This window comes from Diplodia seriata (assembly GCF_021436955.1).
Source record: "Diplodia seriata strain FDS-637 chromosome Unknown scaffold_2, whole genome shotgun sequence".
Taxonomy (NCBI): domain Eukaryota; kingdom Fungi; phylum Ascomycota; class Dothideomycetes; order Botryosphaeriales; family Botryosphaeriaceae; genus Diplodia; species Diplodia seriata.
The window spans coordinates 4,340,087-4,350,244 of record NW_027117309.1 but is presented as its reverse complement, the minus strand read 5'-3'; the positions used below and the strand labels follow the sequence as shown (position 1 = coordinate 4,350,244).

At 58.3% G+C, this 10,158-nt stretch overlaps 1 protein-coding gene across 1 annotated transcript; it reads left to right on the top strand.

The window, feature by feature from the left end:
• Window positions 1-5,461: 5,461 nt before the first annotated feature.
• GPA1 (guanine nucleotide-binding protein subunit alpha) lies at window positions 5,462-6,722 on the top strand (the record flags this gene model as incomplete). The annotated part of the gene is made up of 4 exons (XM_066774160.1): window positions 5,462-5,579; window positions 5,641-5,983; window positions 6,071-6,627; window positions 6,679-6,722. 4 exons carry the CDS (start codon window positions 5,462-5,464, stop codon window positions 6,720-6,722), a joined length of 1,062 nt encoding a protein of 353 aa, XP_066636727.1.
• Window positions 6,723-10,158: the final 3,436 nt, after the last annotated feature.

Genomic DNA, 10,158 nt, shown 5'->3' with positions numbered 1-10,158 from the left:
ACCGGCAACGTCAAAAGCGGTGAATGGGGTTATGACCACCTACCTTCCTCTTCGTCATCATCATCATCATCATCATCAACAACAACAACAACAACAACAACAACAACAACACCGCCGTCATCGCTGGTCGATGTACGCCCTGAATCTTCTCCTTGCATGAAAATCTCTTTCTCCTCTATCCGCATCGTTGCTCCGTCTCTTTGCAGTACTTTTTCTTTTCCCTCCAACTCATGTCACGACTCTGAGCGTCCGTTTGTTGTCTGGTGTCTTGCCTTTCGTTTTACGCGTCGTTCTTTTTAGATCGTCCTTGTTTTTCCGTTGCTTTTGATACCATCCGCCAGTCTTTCTTTTTTTCCTCCGCAACACGAAACCCGTTCGTCCAGCATACTTAGACCGCGTCGTCGTTCCTTGACCGCTCAATATAGATTAGACCAAACGAAAGCATTCTAGACAGGTGTTTAAAAAGGGAGGGGTTGGGATATGATAGTAGTGTGTGTTGGGAAAAGGGGAGGAGTTCAAGTCGAGCGTGTTCTTTTTTGTTGTTAGCTGTTACAAACCGCCGGCTCCTGTATTTCCATTTTATTGTCTCATCTGGGGAGGAAGACCAGAGGGGGGGGATATGACCAAAGTCATGTACTTTTTCTTCTTCAGTTTTACGTTGCCTGTTCCTTCCCTTAGGGTTGTTGCTTGGTCAAGACCCTCCTCTCTCCCCCGGATTACCTTCTGTGTTTTCCTTGCCGTTTACTGACTGCCAGCGTTGAAGCGTTGCTCTGATATTCCATCTCCTTTAGCGTTTTTGCCATCTTCCCAGTTCTTCAGTTGAGCTGTCTGGTTTCCCTTTTTTCTCGGCGCATCGTGCAGGCGTTCGTAGTGTTGCCTCCTCTTGTCTTTTCCACCTTTTTTCTTGGTTAATGTCATCTCTTACGAAACTCTTCAAAAATCTGGAAGGGATGAGGGGGGAGCCTTCTCCTTGGGTTTAGCATTTTGATATTTTTGTTGTCTGGGATCATTCAAAATGGCATCGACTTCGCCTCTTGAGCTCTTGAAGATGATGTGAAAGGATATGTGAAAAGTGTGATCCAAAGTTTGAAGTCCACGGAATCTATTGCTGACATGGGCCCCTCTGACCGCCGGACATCTCCGCCAATCCTTCCGATGCAACGTTGTGGGTTCCTCGTGACCAGAGTGCGTATGTGCGTCTGTTTGTACGCGTGTGGGTTGAGCGACTACGTCCGTGATTGATGCAGGGAGTAGTTATTTCCGCGATTGGTGCATGCGTTCTTCATTTTATGTCCGTGATGCGCGTGACGACGACCGTGCTTGCGGCCACGGAACGGTAAGGTACGGTAATGTACGGGTATGTTCTTCGGAGGGAGAAGAAGGAAGAAAATATCGCAGCAGCAGCGCCTGCGGCGAAGAGGAGAAACGCTCTTCGCAACCGGTGAAGGTGTTTGCTCTACTCAGACGACCCCGATTAAGGTCTCGGCAACCTTAGCTGGGGAACAAGCGACCCTATTTCCGACCCCGCATTTGCTTGGTAGTCGGCTGCATTGCGAATGTATGCTTGATGATGCCATGGCTGAGACGTGGGTGGTAGCCATCCACCGCGGCACGTATGTAGCACAGTCCCTCACGAGACTTCGTGTCACACTCGTCCAGTCTCCTCCTCACCGTGCCGCGTTGTCGATGGCTCCTCCTTTCTCGCAGTCCCGATTGTTAGCGAGCGAACGGACAAGGGAGGAGCTCGCGCGCAAACATGGGGCACGGCCGTTGTTCATGACATCAAGAGCGAAATTCCCGAAGTAGAACCACTTTCGGTAAGCAGGCGAGCGAACGACGATCAGCGGCTTCTTCTCGAAAGTCAGCTCATCAGTGTGTGAATTGTAGGTGTCTTTTTCCTTGCGCATGAGGAACCGAAAGAGAAACGATGCCTGGCTGGCCTCGCGGACGAGTGTTGATTGCCTCGGTCCCGGTTCTATTACTAAATTATCCAGAAAATGCCGTTTGCGCTCCATGAGACAGGCCGCGCTATCGAGGAAGCCTGGGCCAGGCACTTGAAGGAGCAAAGACCAGGTACTCGCGGAAAAGTGCTGCCGGAGTACCCGCCTCTCGCACTAGTTTCTTGATGGACCGTAAGCCACAGGAAGAAAGGTCAGCTCCCCTACTTAATCCGATTAGCCCGGCGACGCTAATGGCAAGTTGTGATTAGTCGTGGAGGAGTGGGTAGAGGGCAAAGCGGATGAAGAAAAGATAAGAGGGCGAGAGCACGGTGCCCGCTCTCCTTTACATTTTTGGAATCTTGTGCCCCTATCCCGATCGTTCATCGTCGACGCATAATCATGCATGAGCGCACGCTCGCACAAGCAGTTTTGTCATCTGCTGGTACGCCGTAGGGCTGATGCGCTTGTGTCCCTGCTTCTGGGGAGATGAGACCTCGAGAACGCCCGTTCATCCTCCGTTAATTCGGCGATTTTCCCTGGAGCGGCTCGTCGTTATTCCATGACAGAGGGCGAGCGAGCCACTGCCGATCACCCGGAAACAACGGTCGTTTGTTAACGCCGATGTGCATAGGGGCTGGGGCGTGTAGTAGCTATGATGTGAGGGACAAGGGAAGCGCCAGGTACCGAGCCTTTGTTGCCAGCAGATCGCACCGATGCGCAATGCTTAATATGGTTACAAGCGTAGAGATAGACAAGGGCAGATTGCGTAGTTTACTCGTAATCGCCACCCTGTTTCTCCTTCCTCGTGGCCGAGAGGGGATCAAGGTAAACAGAGCGTCGGCCCAAAAGAGTAGGGGTCGCTGGGGTGGGGACGAAGCGAAGAAGGGGCAGAGTGAAACCCGAGACCGCGTTGCGCAATGGACACGCGCTAGGCGGAGCAGATCATCTTTCCCTCCCCTAGAAGTTTTAAAAAAAAAAAAAAAAGTCCGGCAGGCACAGTGAGGTGGTGGCGCTCAACGACAACGAGATGAGCTTGAGAAGAAAGGAAGCCGGGCGAACGGGCAATGCGTCCTGCTGGATAATATACACGGTCCCATTTCGGCAGGACCCTGTGCCAGCTGACCAGGCGTCCAAACTATGTGGGCTTCTTTCTCAACGCTGTCTCTGTTCTTGCAGATGTCACCAGGCAGAGCGGTCGAGTCGCTGTGGCGAGACCAGGAGATGAAATGCGCGCATGAAGCACAAGTGGACCGTTCCCTTGCAAGTGAGATGACCGCACGCGGTTTCCCCGGACAAATGCCATGTTGGGAGATGGTGGGCGAGCATCGAAATTTGACAGCTGCCGTTCCCCAGATAGTAGGACGAGGCAGGCGGCGGCTCGCGAGACTAGCAGGCGGTGGCAGTTTCACGACCACATGGCATGGACATGTCGGCTCCCTGCCGGCTGGCCGTTCGAGCGGACAATTTTCTGGACGCTGGCCGGGGGGTTTAGGGCGTGCCGGCGCCGGGGCTAAGCAGAGAAACAAACGTTGGATCGGCGTGGTTCTTGCACAGCAGCAGCAGTAGGAGAGCTTCCCGCAGCGCAGCCGGCCGAGCAGCAGGTCCAGCTGTCCGGCGTGGCGTAAGGCGGGCTGGCGGTGGTTGGGGGGCGTTTGGCCGTGAGCAAGCTCCATTGGCCAGTGGCATATCGCGCCCTTGCGGATCAAGCGCGCCAGATGCAAGGAACGGTTCCAGAACAATGTGAGCTCCACCGCGGCCGCTGCAGCGCTGGCCCGATCCAGCGCCGAGTCTGAACGCATCTGCAAGGACAGGCGGCAGGCGGCCGCTTTCAGCAGGCCTGAGGCATCGCGGGCATGGGCATGCTGGCGCGCTGGTGGTGAGGCTCGCTGGAGATCCGATGCTGCACAGGGGGCGATCAGGCTAGAGGCCGCGGCTCGCATCTGGAGGGTGTGGAGATCCTGAGTCGTGGAAATTGATGCCACGAGGCTCTCGCAGTGCGGGCGCGCGCAAGCGACCAGCGCTTCTGCCGACAGCCCTCCCATTGGCAAATGGCGCAGATCACAGGGCTGCCTTAGGACGCGCCCGGCGACGAAAGTGGGCATTCGGCCGCCGCACGTCGGCACCGTGACGATCGTTGCTTCGCCGTCCTCAGCCCGCAGCCCGCAGTCGCCGGGCCTCCAGGGCGGCCACCGGCGCGCAACGGCAGCGCGCTGCTGCGGCTTGGGCGGGCGGGTGTTCTTGTATCGCGCTGAGACCGCGTGCAACACCGCAGGCAGCCCCCAGCGAGGCGGCCGCGACGCGCAGGGCGGGCCCCTTTTTCTAGCCTCGTTCTGGAAGGGCGCTGGCGGTGATACTGGGCCCGTCGGGGATGCGGACGAGGGTGTGCGACGCTGCTGCAGCGCGGCGGGCCAGGGTCCGTTGATTCGGCGGGCGCCGTCTGATCTGCGGCGCCGGCTCGACTGGCATGGCAGACGCAGCTCTGGCGGCGGGGCGCGTCGACCTGCAACCTGCGACAGGCAGTGCCGCAGCGCCGGGAGGCGGCTGGCGACAGCAGTGCGAAGCCGATGATGAGAGGAGCGGGCGGGCGGGCGGCGAGGCCTGCGCGCGGGCGCGCAGCGGGTTGGGCATGGCGGCGGCGGGCGCGCAAATTGAGGCCGGCGTGCCATCGCGTGAGGCCGGAGGGTTAGCACTGGCTGAGAAATTGGATGATTTGCTGTGCACATCTCGCCCACCCACATCCGCCATCGCTCGCCTTTAGCCTCGACAGGCGCAAAGTCTCCTTGGCCGGCCGGCGCCCGCTAGTCCCGATTCGGCTCGCCCTCGCCGCTGGGGCTCCCCTTAACCGCGTCGTAGTCAGCATCCGCGCAGTTCTCTTGAGCCCGCCGTCCACCTCCCCGTCCGTCCTTTTCCTTGTGTTGCACTGCGTCTCCCCCATCGCGCGCCTGCGGCCTCTGTCGTCTCCAGCTGCATTATAACTGGCGCCAGCACTCGACCTGCGAGCGCGCCCCCGTGCCCCCCCAGCCGCACCCTCTCTTCCGCTCGCTCCCTACCCACGCCGTCGGCTGAGTCGGACTCGCCTGCCGTTCATCTCCTTCACCTGAGCTCCTCGGCAACGATCGACCGCTCTGAAACTCAAACCTCCTGCTCGACCCGCGCCCACTCCTACTCTCCAACCACAGCGCCACGCCCACAGCGACGGTTGAGTCGTGCAACTCTCTCATTGAACCTCGCACGATCTCCTTGTAATAGCAGGTGAGCCTCAATTGCCTCTGCTGCTTCGCCAGCGCTCCCTCTCCTTCTCACCGTTGCCCCGTCCCGAGCCGCGCGCCTCCTCACGCTTGTCGAGTCGCCGCCACGCGCTCCCTCGCTCGCTCGCTCGCACCCACAACGCCATCGACCCTGCTAACCCGCATGTCCTAGCAGTCCTTCCGTACCTCTGCGGGCCTTTGTACGGAAGCATTTCATTCCATCACATCCTTTTTCCAGTTTGATCGCCCGCCACCCGCGCACCGTCAGCCAAGATGGGTTGCGGAATGAGCACAGAAGAGAAGGAGGGGAAGCAGAGGAACGAGGAGATTGAGAACCAGCTCAAGCGGGACAAGATGATGCAGCGCAACGAGATCAAGATGCTGCTCCTGGGTGAGTGATGCCGCCCGCGATGGATCGATCAATTGACGGGGGATGCTGACGACTGCTGCAGGTGCCGGTGAATCTGGCAAGTCGACCATCCTCAAGCAGATGAAGCTCATCCACGAGGGCGGCTACTCGCGCGACGAGCGCGAGTCCTTCAAGGAAATCATCTTCTCCAACACGGTGCAGTCCATGCGCGTCATCCTCGAGGCTATGGAGTCCCTGGAGCTGCCATTGGACGACCAGCGCTGCGAGTACCACGTTCAGACCATCTTCATGCAGCCTGCGCAGATCGAGGGCGACAGCCTGCCCCCGGAGGTTGGCAACGCCATCTCCACCCTGTGGAAGGATGCTGGCGTGCAGTCCTGCTTCCAGCGCTCGCGCGAGTACCAGCTGAATGATTCAGCGAAATAGTGAGTCGACATTTTCATTTCGCATCGCGACTTGTCGGATGTCGCACCCCACCGTCGGATGGTTACTGACGCCCGCGCCCCTTATAGCTACTTCGACTCGATCGAGCGTATCGCTGCCCCCGACTACATTCCTAACGACCAGGATGTCCTTCGCTCGCGTGTCAAGACGACCGGTATTACCGAGACGACCTTCATCATCGGCGATCTTACCTACCGTATGTTCGATGTTGGTGGTCAGCGTTCGGAACGTAAGAAGTGGATCCACTGTTTCGAGAACGTCACCACGATTCTCTTCCTGGTCGCCATCTCCGAGTACGACCAGCTGCTTTTCGAGGATGAGACCGTGAACCGTATGCAGGAGGCGTTGACGCTGTTCGACTCCATCTGCAACTCGAGATGGTTCGTCAAGACGTCCATCATCTTGTTCTTGAACAAGATCGATCGTTTCAAGGAGAAGCTGCCCGTTTCGCCCATGAAGAACTACTTCCCCGACTACGAGGGTGGTTCCGACTACGCCGCCGCCTGCGACTACATCCTCAACCGCTTCGTGTCGCTGAACCAGCACGAGACGAAGCAGATCTACACGCATTTCACATGCGCCACGGACACCATGCAGATCAGATTCGTCATGGCTGCCGTCAACGGTCAGTACCGGTTTCCTGTCTTTGTTGAACTCACCCGCTGACTTTTTCCAGACATCATCATTCAGGAGAACCTCCGTATGTGCGGTTTAATATGAGGAGCGTGATACCCGAACGGCTCCGGCCGAGCATATGGAACGGACGATTCGTCAAGACCATAGACCCCGGAGGATACGTCTTGCCAGCGGGGCAAAGAAATGTCATAAATACGGCGTTTGAAAGTTCGCGGGTGCCTTTTTACCACACGGCATTTTGCGATTGGGCTTTCCTGTCTTTTGTTTCGCGCTTTCATTTCAGAGTGTCTTTTTTGATTTTCTTTTTATTAACGGCAGGAGCAGCGGCGGCGGCGGTTGATACCAGTTTTCTCAATCTTCTACGAGGACCCTAAAAGCGGAGGATTAGGCCACGCCTCTGTCCTGGTCACTTCCACTATTTTGCAGTCCTGGTTTATGCACGAGGACGACACTTCTTTTCTGCGCTTACACTACCCGCGAGGGAGGACAGATCCGGCCTGAGGCAGTACAACGGATTCACGTACCCGTCCTCCCTCCTCCTTGGCGAGCCGCAACCTTTTCCTTTAATGTTCTGTGTTTCCGTAGGTTTGGGCAACGTAGTCGCGACAAAAGTGAGATGCGACTTGGCTTATGCATGATATTATCTCGAAAATAATACCACTATACGGCAGAGTGAAGTGACTGCACCGTGATTCCCAGTGCCGTGCCTTTCGCCTGACAGCAAGGCCTGCTCGGCCCCGCCGCTGGACAGTGATAGCGTCAAACTGCTACGCCGTCTCCAGTGTTTTGTGGACAAATGAAGGTGCTATAGCGACGGGCAATATAGGGGTATCACGTATCGGCACAGTGCATTTGGGGAAGCTTCGGCCGAAACACAGCCGTTCGCCTACGCCCACGAACAGCAGTTCGCGAGAAGGTTCAAGCTTCCCAGTGCGACCGAAACACATCTCACACTCCGCTCGTATTATTGGCACACCGGCGGTTCGATGTTTCCTGGACGGTGAGAAACATCGCGACGACAAAGACCACATGCTGACCAGTTGCGGGCGATGCGGCAGTCGTATGGGTTTTCTGAAGCGCTGGTGCCGCTGCCCGCATCGGGCAACAGACGGGCAAGGCGTCGTCATCGAACCTGCGCCTGGTGTTTGGCTGCAGCCAGCGAGTCTCTCTACAGCGAGGAGCGGCGGCCATTGGTCAGGCAACGCGACCCGCATTGGATGGTGATTAGTCGTCGGCTCTGGCCCCGACCTCTGCAGCAGCTGGACCGTCGCCCCCGTCCGTGCCACTTTCTCAAGCACGCTGGGGCGCCACAAAGGCCGACTCGCAGCGCACATAGATGCTTGCCCCGTAGTGCATCGCCGCGGACATAATAGACGCCGGGGCGAGAGTGCGTGGCTGGCGCTCTGCGACAGTGCTCACGGCAAGAGGCTTACCTGCGCCCTCGATGGCTGGGCGGCTGATGCTAAGTCTCCCGTGCCGCTTCCCCCATGCTGGGCTGCCGCGGACGGCACGGAGTCTGCCCTGCCCTGAAACTCTAGCGCTGGCAATTGGCAATCAAAAATCGCCTCCTACGCCGCACGCCGACCCTCTCGAGCGCGAAGTTTCGGTCCGTTGAAACGGGCCAGTCAGCGCGCTCGTCTGCGCGGGCGGGAACCGGGAGATTGTCATTAGGCAGTGGCGCGACTGTCGGCAGCAGCCCTTGTTTCCTGGGGTTTGCAAAAAGTCGAGCAACAGTGCCGTCTGCATGCACGACTCAGGGCGGCTTGGCCAGCGTCTTGCTTTTCCTTCTTTCTTTTGCTCTTTGAGCGCCCACCCCACTCCCGTCTGTTTCGCGGCGGTGGCCACCCCGTATGCGATTATTGCGCTTGCCCGAACACAAGTAGGATTCCTGATGCTCTTCTGGTGGCCCCTTGCCTTGCCCAGAACGGGGAAGTGGGTGAGCGGGCGCGACACGTCTTGGGACTAGGCTTCGGAGCTACAAGGCCGATATTGAACCATGGCATTTGCAGAACGGCAGTTGGAGCGTTTATAAGGAGGCAACATACGATGGAGGTGTTGACGAAGACGTCCGGACATAAGCCCCGTTCTGCAGTTACGCCATGTTGCAGTCTTAAGCGAACGGACTCGGTAACCTTCAACTCCCTCCTCTCGTCCCGTCCACCACCACCCATCCCGCTTGTGCGCACCCGCCCAACTAAGCCGAGTCCATGCAAGCGCACCGCAACCGTCGCCTCCTTGTCCGCTCCCCACTCCTACGCCGCTTGGCCTCGAGCACCGCTGCTGCTGCACGGGGCGTGAGCTGGCTGGCGGGCACTGACCTGAGCTACTGGCTGGCTGCTGATTATGATTGCACAGCAGCCAGGAAGCCGCAGTGGCAGCAGACGTATGTGGATACCCGCAGCAGCCGTTACCGCCAAGCCCCGTTGCGATGCAGCACAGCGCTCCTGCGTGTTTTTGGTCGCGGCGGCTGAGACGCGCTCTCTCAGCTCGCCGGGGAGAAAAGACGCAGGCTGGGAGACAAGGCGCAGGTCCGGCACGTGAGGGCGGATGACGATGGCGGTGACGTTGAGAGGCAAGGGCGCAGACTGTTGTCATTGTTGATCGTCGACTCGAGGCGTCGTTGCGGCCCCCAGCACGGCGGTGGGCATGTGAGAGCATGCATGCGCACGCATCCCACAGCGATTGCCGGGAAGGATCTGTCCTGCGAGAGAAAGAGCCCCCAAAGGACGAGACTCGGTCGCAGAGCACTCTAGTGAGGGAGTCGGAGACGAGGCCGAGGTAACGTCAAATTCTCCCAACATCCGGAGGCTCAAAGACCTAGAGGCAGCCGAGCCTCGCGCCGATCCGTCCGGATGGGATTCTTCTTTGCCTCCTCTTTTTCGTCGTTCTGGATCCGATGGATGATGATGCTCGCTGGGTCTAGGATTGGCCCGACCGAGAACCCACCCAAAGTGTGGGTATCCCACATCATTCCCCCCGCGCACGGGGAAGCGAGCCCTCGCCATGCGGGTTTCACGTATCGGCCGCCAGCAACACGACGGCAGCACCGACTCGCGCCTGCACCTGCAGAGACAGTTGCCTCGTCTGCGCCGAGACCGGTGAGCGATATCGAGGGACGGCGAAAGTCCCGCGGTCTGATTTGGTGGCTGGTCCGGAGCGCTTATCTCGAGTAGCGCCAACTGCCGACTCTAGTGATCCGTTGTGTCCGTCGATTTTTGTCACGATCCAATAGATCCAGGTAGTGGTCCAGCGTGCGGTCGTCCTTCTGCAGCGGCTGTGCAATCATTCAAGCGAGCCTCCTGGCACGCGCACGCTTCGTTCGCTGGCCAGACGCCATGGCGGGCTTGCGACGATGTACCACCACCCGCTTTTTTTGGCCCTGCTACCCCTCCTCCGCCTGCAGTGCCCCACTATTGCAGATACTTATTCCACGCTAGCAACATCACCGAGGGCCGCCAGCTACTCGACGTGGAAACGATTCGGACCTGGATTCACGCCCTCTGACGTCGTCGCCCGCTGC